This window comes from Nilaparvata lugens, chromosome 4, assembly GCF_014356525.2.
Source record: "Nilaparvata lugens isolate BPH chromosome 4, ASM1435652v1, whole genome shotgun sequence".
Taxonomy (NCBI): domain Eukaryota; kingdom Metazoa; phylum Arthropoda; class Insecta; order Hemiptera; family Delphacidae; genus Nilaparvata; species Nilaparvata lugens.
Window position 1 is genome coordinate 38,603,891 of NC_052507.1, and position 8,605 is coordinate 38,612,495.

At 37.4% G+C, this 8,605-nt stretch overlaps 1 protein-coding gene across 1 annotated transcript; it reads left to right on the plus strand.

The window, feature by feature from the left end:
• The first annotated feature begins 2,970 nt into the window (after positions 1 to 2,970).
• Positions 2,971 to 6,765, plus strand: LOC120351167. Its single transcript, XM_039427444.1, has 2 exons — positions 2,971 to 6,198; positions 6,253 to 6,765. Exon 1 carries the CDS (start codon positions 4,432 to 4,434, stop codon positions 5,176 to 5,178), a length of 747 nt encoding a protein of 248 aa, XP_039283378.1. The 5' UTR covers positions 2,971 to 4,431; the 3' UTR covers positions 5,179 to 6,198; positions 6,253 to 6,765.
• Positions 6,766 to 8,605: the final 1,840 nt, after the last annotated feature.

Consider the following 8,605-nt stretch of genomic DNA (forward strand, 5'->3'; position numbering starts at 1 on the left):
CAGTATCGTGATTGGTGACTGGTAATACCTGATGGCACTGAACATCTATACTATATTCTTGTTTATCTGTGTTGTTAGGCTAGAGATTGACTCGAGTATGATCAGAGAGTATAGAAAGTATGATCCAAAGTTGATGGCGGAATATTATTCTTATGTACTATTAATCTGCAATAATAACACCAAAGCAATTCTACTTCCTCATACTGTCAATAGTAATCTTCTCAGATTGACTTCACATGCTGTTGATGAAAATAAATCATATACTTTCAGAGGTGATAGGTTCCCACATCTAATTATTAAGGGTTATTAGGGGTTTTCATGAACATTTTTTACCCTATGAAAAAAACAAGTGATAAAGGACACTTGCTTCTACATTATTCTATTTATTAGTATGAACATTTTTGCGATAAGTGAAAATTTATTTGTGAGTGATTAGAAAGGATCATTTGAGATGATCTTTTCCCCCATATGTAGTGCGGTTTAGCCACTCACGCCTGAGTTCAATTACCTCTGAGGTACGGAATCAGCTATCTGCTGATTATCTACATCCACAGTAATCTCCGACAGATCTTACCATTGAGATCTCGTAAAGACTATATAATTTTCTTTGGCTTTTGTTCGTTTTTCGTGTGTTGACCACCGTTTTCCTCTCACCTCATTCATCACATCTGTTCGTTGAACCTTCTATTATGCACAAGGAATCCAAATACTAATTTTTGTGGCTTTACTTTACTTTAGTGTTACATAAGACCTGCATTTTTTCAGCAATAGGGGATTAGAATATACTACATAAATCTGTTCTAACATTAGGTCTTCAACACAGGAATTGAAGGATGCTTTTCGTGCAAAATTGCTTACGAATTTGAAACAATAATATATGTTTAATAAAATTAAATGAAAAAGAGTAAGAAATTGTCAAAAAACCACAGATTTAATGATACTTAGAAAGACCGGTTTCGGTTATTACACCATTGTCAATCACTGATAAACTGACAGAGATTGGCAATGATGTAATAACCGAAACCGGTCTTTCTAGGTATCAATAAATCTGTGGTTTTCTGAAAATTTTTTAGTCTTTTTCATTTAATATGAATAACTACCACAATATCAACTTCTCAACTACACAAACAAAAATTAATAAAATATATAAATATATGTTATATAATATAAAATATAAAGCTTAATACAACTGTATTAGTTTCCCTGTGATAATGTCAAATATTATTTTTTTAGATATTTTTTTTCCTCGCACACAGGCTTTGCCCATGTGAGGAACTTTTTCAAGTTTTGTATATGTATATTGTTTGTACTTTCTAAGAAGTAGAATAAATACACTTTCAAATTATTCTCCAGATGTATTTGTACGATTGGAAGTTTGAACAATATAAATTATTCGTTAAACAGATTATCTACTGCGGGATATCAATCTCTCTTTTAGAGTGAATTCCATAACTCCATGAATTTATTGAAATGTATTAACGAGCAGCAACATACTTCTCACTAGGGATACTTGGCAATGGGGGGGGGGTGGCATTTAAAAGATTTTCCAATCACAAGCTTATCAATAAGAGAATAGCATTGTGTTTATAGCGATATCCAATCTAAGTTGAGTAAGTTAATTAACGAATCACAAGATATTGAAGTTATTCAAACTTTACAAAAAGTTACACGTCTTTCAAGTAAGTACAAAAAGTGGTACTTTTCTCAGAGATCGAAGTTAGGTAGTAAGCTTCTTGAGAAGAAAATAGTGAACTAATGGAAAGGAGGTATGGTTTCCTGTTTTCTACTAAAAAAAGTTTCTTCTTCCACAAATTGAAAAAAAATAGTTGTTAGAATTAATCTGTAATTGTTCTTCAGATATGAAGTAGAAGGCCCTAAAACTTTTGTTATTATAGAATTGGCATAATTTGTGTTGCTGTTGATGATGGTTAGTTTAATCAGACTGTTGATCAGGGTTAAGTCACCTTAACGGTTATCGTCCTGCATGTTTAACCGTAGCAACGAACTCGTGCCAAAGAAGTTAGTAAAGGTCCACTACTACCCGCTTACTACTACTACACTACTTCACATTATAATAATGAGCATAGTCGCCCACCTGTCACAATGGTGTGTGTAGGTTGCGGGAGGGTTGTCTCCTATAGGAATTGATTATGAAGGTAATTGTGTAACGATGTATACGTTCTGCTCTATGATTCTACCCGTTTTAGGTGGTTGACCGTTCCAATTCTTCAGTTCAAAAGCTATTTTTTTTTTATTGATATGATTGTCGTTTTTATTGTTAGCTGGAGCCTTAGTAGGTGTTCCAATGATTCATAGTTTAGCTAGAGGCATAGAAAAACTATATCTGAAAACTACTCTATATCTATGTAAATACCGTATAACTTACATATATATAAAGTTATTCCATGCGAGAGGTACCACTGTACTGTGGAATGTTTTTTAAAAATATCATCCTTTTTTAATTGACCGAGTGAAGTGAGGTCTAAGATTCAAGTCGACGGTTTGGCATTTCTCTTAATGTTTAAATGTTTATATGTTGCGCATTTACGGCGAAACGCGGTAATAGATTTTCATGAAATTTGACAGGTATGTTCCTTTTTAAATTGCGCGTCGACGTATATACAAGGTTTTTGGAAATTTTGCTTTTCAAGGATAATATAAAAGGGAATAGGAGCCTCCTTCATACGTCAATATTAGAGTGAAAATCAGACTATAGAATTATTCATCATAAATCAGCTGTCGAGTTGACTATAAATTGCATGCCATGACGCATGCAATTCAATATCTCAATGTAACTTGGTAAAAAATTAGCAGCTGTGTAGACTATAAATTGCATGCCTCATTGAATGCAATTTTTATGCACTATTAAATAGGATGCAAAGAACTTATAACAGCTCGTCTGGGCGCCTAGATGTCTTCTGGTTTTCTCGCGCTAAATTCCGGAAAGCGTTATATGATAATTAAATCTTGTGTAAGCATGATCTGATCAAATAAATACTTATGTATCAGTGTGGATGTGCTTATGGTTTGGGACGTCGTTTTAACTGCGCGAGGTCTACTGTTCACAGAACTACTAGTAAATGATGATTCTGCTGAGTTGGAAAGAGAGACTTTCTACTTAGCACTACAGGAAACAGTAGATAAAGCACGGCAATATGCAGAGCACATAATCATAATGGGAGACTGGAATGCAAGAGTAGGTAATGACATCACAATCGGTCATGGGTGTTTGGGGAAGCATGGAGCTGAGTCGGTTTTGAACGGCAGTGGCAAGAGAATGCTGCAATTTTGTATAGACAATGATCTTCTGGTTGGCAATTCCTTCAACCCTCACAAAATCACCTTTGAGTCACACAGCAGAGGAGTCAAGAGTGCTATAGATTACTTTGTATATACAAGGCATTTTAGATATGCAGTGACTGATGTTAGGGTGTACAGAAGTGCCGAACTTAGTACAGAGCACAAACTTGTGATCATGGGAACAAGAATAAAACCCCCAAAGAAGAGTAAGTCACCGAAGTATAGGAAAATCAAAGTGATGGAATTGAGGAAGACAGAGAAAAGAAGGGAATATCAAAGATCAATAACGGAGGAGCTCAGAAGGAAGGAAGGAAGAGCAAATTCATGGAGAATCAGAAGAAAATATTGAAAGAAGATGGTACCTATTAAAGAATACATTGTTTAAAGTGGCAGAAAATGTTTGTGGAATGACAATGGTTGGAGAACATGTTAAAAGAACCAAGTGGTGGAATGATTCTGTGAAAGGGAAGATTAGGCTGAAAAAAGAAGCTTGGAAAAAGTTTTATAGAAGCAAGAGTGCAGAGGATTGGAATGAATATGTACAGAAACGGAATGAGTCCAAACAAGAGGTGAGAAAGGCTAAGTTGGAGTCATGGGAAGAATTTGGAAAGGAAATTGAGGAAAATTATCAAACAAGGAGTAATAAGTTTTGGCATACAGTTCGAGCTCTACGAGGAAAGTATGGAAAGCGAGTGAGAAGTGTAGTTTGTTGACGAGGAAGGAAGGGTAAAATCTGATTTGAATGAGGTGCTACAAGTATGGAGGAGTTTCTATGAGAAGACATTCAAGGAAGAGGGAAGACCCACTGAGAGTGATAATGATTATAATGTGGAAGACCAACAACAAAATGAGGTGCAGATATCCCTTCAGGAAGTTCAAAGCGCGATTTCTGGTCTGAAATTAGGTAAGGCAGCTGGATATGATGTAGATAACAAGTTAAGTAAAGAATTTAGAGTGAATAGAGGCGTAAAGCAGGGTGATGCACTCTCGGCAGTTATCTTTAACCTGGCACTTGATGTTATTCTTAAAGCATTGCAGACAAGCGGCAGTATTGTAACTAAGTCCAAGCAAGCATATGCGTACGCATATGATGTGGTGCTTATATCAAGAAGCAAAGCTGGTGTGGTTGACATGCTCCAAACTCTAAAAAATGAAGGTGAGAAGTTGGGTCTTGAGATTAATATAGAAAAATCTAAATATCTTATGATGTCAGCAAACGAGAGAAGAAGACATGTTGGTGATCTGGAATGTGGGGGAGGAGTTTGGCTTCAAAATGTGAGGCAGTTCAAGTACTTGGGTTCGCTTCTCAATAGTGAGAACAAGGTACGAGCGGACGTGGAAAGCAGGATTTTAGCTGCAAACAAGGCGTACTTTGTCCACATGAAACTAATGAAGTCAAAGCTCTTATCACGCATGTCTAAGCTGCGGCTATACAAAACAATGATCAGACCAGTGGCCACCTATGGTGCTGAGACGTGGACGCTGACTAGTAGAGAAGAGCAAGCATTGCGTGTTTTTGAGAGAAAAATTGTAAGGCGTATCATGGGACCAGTCAGGACAGAATATGGGTGGCGTATCAGAAATAATGAAGAGATTGCCAATTTCATGGGACCAGAAGATATTGTACGAGTTATAAAGGCGCAACGGTTGAGATGGTTGGGGCATGTCCAGAGAATAGAGCACTGCAGACTACCGCATAAGTTGTTAAAAAGTAAAATGATTGGTACGCGTAGAAGAGGAAGGCCCAGGAGGAGATGGCTGGAGGATGTGAGTGCCGATTTGCGTGTTTTGGGCATCAGAGGATGGGAGAATGTGGCGGAGAGGAGATACGATTGGAGGCGAATTGTGCAGGAGGCCAAGGTCCACATCGGACTGTAGCGCCAATGAAAGTAAGTAAAGTAAAGTAAGTAGCTGGATATGATGATGTTACCCCAGAACTAATAAAATTTGGTGGACAGGATGTGGCTAAATGGATATGGCATCTTTGTAATGATATCTGGCACTATGCAAAAATTCCCTCAGAATGGGAGAAGAACGTTATTATCCCCATACACAAGAAAGGAAGCACAGTAAAATGTGAAAATTACAGAGCCATCTGCCTGTCATCAGTATTGCTGAAAATCTACTCTAGACTAGTGATCATATGTTTACAATAAGACAAGTCATGGATAGAGATTGAGCCGAGCTGGTCAAACATTTATTGCCTTCTTAGATTTGAAAGCAGCTTTCGACACCGTATCTAGACAGTGCCTTTGGGATGCCCTCAGTGAAGCAGGTGTGTCACCTGAACTTACCAAAAGAATTAAAAGCCTGTACAGTAATGTCAGAGGGGTTGTGAGAATAGGAGGTGCTGCATCTAGAGAATTCAAAATAGATAAAGGTGTCAAACAAGGAGACAGTCTAAGCCCACTTCTATTCATAGTACTGATGGATCAAATAATAAAAATGTGCAAGAGAAGAACGACTCGAAGCAAGATTGGAAACCGCAACCTCCGTCCAGTATACGTTCAAGCACTGATATATGCAGACGATATCTTGCTAATAGCTAACACTCAAAGAGATCTACAAAATGCTGTAACAGAATGGTGTAGTGCGATAAGAGATAAGGGAATGGTTGTCAACATTGAGAAGAGTAAAGTGATGATAGTATCAAAGAATCAGGAGAATGTGGAGTTGGATATAACATGGGATGGTAAAATATTGGAACATTAATCTCTGCAGATGGAAAAGTTGATGAAGAGATAAACAACAGAGTAAGGAAAGCCAACCAAGTGTATTACCAGCTTAGCAGAACCATCCTGGGTAAACGAGAAATAAGCCAGGGAACTAAAATAAGGATATACGAGTCAATATTTAAGCCAGTTCTACTCTATGGAACAGAATGCCTCACAATGAAAGGTCAAAATAGAGTATCAGTTCTACTCTATGGAACAGAATGCCTCACAATGATAGAAAAGCACAAGAGTAGAATTACCTCCTCAGAAATGATATACCTAAGGAGGGTGGTTGGAAAAACCAAAAGAGACAGAGTGAGAAATAGTGTGATCAGAGAAACATTAAAACAGGAGAAACTGATTACCACTGTTCAGCGAAAAACCCTTGGATGGTATGGCCATGTAGCTCGGATGAGTGATGAACGAAAGGCAAGGCTGGTTATGGAGGCAAGACCGGAAGGAAAACGAGGCAGGGGACGACCACCACTGCAATGGAATCAGTATGTAGAGAGTATAGCTGCTGCAAGAGGAAAGACAATGAATGAAGTGAAGAAAATGGCACAGGATCGTATAAAGTTTAGAGAATGGTTGAAGGAACCCGACGCTTAACGGAAAAAGGGTATGAAAAAGAAGAAGATTTTAATTCTATCAGAACTGTAGTTATTGTCGGACGTTGTAATGTTGAACTTATTTGTTCGTACGTTCTTATTTTTATTCAAGAAAATCTGGTGTGGCGCACTCACACAACTTTCCTTGCCGTTATGAAAATTTATCACCTGACGCTAGTGTTCCCGCGCATCTGAAGTCTACTATTCAAAGATTTGAGCCAGCTGGTGACAGGGCAATAACGATGGAGACACACGAGGTCTGCTATCTCTTCATAGTGAATCATTTAATAGAATCAACAGTTGCCAACAGTTTGCAATAATTGGATAATCACACTTTCTCGAATTTCGAACTTATTTTTAATTTTAGGTGAAAATGTTACTGAACATTAATTGTAGAGATTCTCATGTTCGATCTTTACCACTCGAAATTTTTTGTTTAAATTGTATCTGAAGCCTGATAATTGAGAATCTAAAATCAAAATTTGCATAGATGGGGCGGAGCTCCTGAAATTTTTACAGATATGGGACTTGTGGCAGTTGATAGAGCTTATCGATGACTATTCTTGGTATAACTTTAATCAAAATCGTTGGAGCCGTTATCGAGAAAATCGCGAAAAACCCGGTTTTTCACACACACTTACAGACCAATACCCAAAAACCACTTTTTTGGACTCAGGGGACCTTGAAACATATAGAAATTTAGAAATTGGGGTACCTTAATTTTTTTCGGAAAGCAATACTTTCCTTACCTATGGTAATAGGGCAAGGAAAGTAAAAAAAATTGTTCATATCAAAGTCTTGTTTGAACTGGCTCTTATTTATTTTATTTTGTTTCTAATATCTAAGATTATTCTTGAAATTTTCTTATAAAATAAATTGTCATAAGTGTTGCAAAAAGTTGGTTAGGTTTAGAATTTTGTAATTTTAATGTAATTGATTGAATTGAGTTGCATTGATTTCATTAAATTGAATCGACAGTTCCCCGAGAATTAAATTCAATCATCACCATCATTACTCAAATGACAGATATCGTTATTATAATAGGCTATTCAATTCGTTTATTGCGCGGAATAGTTATGATCCTGTAAAATTCAATCAAGTTATATCATTGCAATGAAATCAAACATTTTATTTTTTCCCAAATCAGCATTTCCTTATCTTCATATCCCTAAAATCCTTCAAATTCCACTCTCCAATATCTTCCTTTGAATTTCAGGAATTGAATTACTCATACCAATAGGTTCTTAAGTGACAAAAATAGGCGAACCTTGCTACTGTGTTAAAAATAGGTCGCCTACAGCTAAAGCTGCTCCAGGGAAACCCCTTCTACTAACAGTCAAGCAGTTAAACGTTCAAGAAAGGTCAAAGTACTGGCACTACGGTTTGAAAACTTTCCAAATTGTAACAGACAGAGGGTGAGTTACAAAATCGGATAGAAGAAGATGCTGAGGAAGTAGAAGAAGAAGTGAGACGAAATGAATGAAGAAAAGAGCTCTTGGATAACCACCACTCTAGGCCCCAAGTAGTTACACGTAGGGTGTTCCGAAACGAACGCACCTTTGTTTCAGACTCGACATGAATGGCGAGAGAGAAGAAGAAGAAATAGAGGAAAGGAGAAGAAAGAGAGAGGAGAAAGATTGCCTCGGCTTCGGTTCACTTTTGCTACCCTCCCCTCCCTTATCAGTCTTACAGAAAATCTACCTTTACTTTGACAATGCGAGAAGAAAATGAAAATGAAGAAGAAAATAGAAGGGAGAAATATGAAAGAAAGAAGGGGCTGACCGAGACGTTAGAAGGCACGTGCCGAGATTGGACCGACTTTTTTTCTTTCCTGCCCTGCTTCAGCATCTTCTTCTTCTTCTTCTTTTCATCTCAAGAAGAAAACCGTTTCTGGAGCTCCTCCAGGAGAACAGATCTCCCCTCTCACTTTGTATCCCTCATACCCTCTCACTCATTCTCATTGTAATCAGACCAGACAACTAT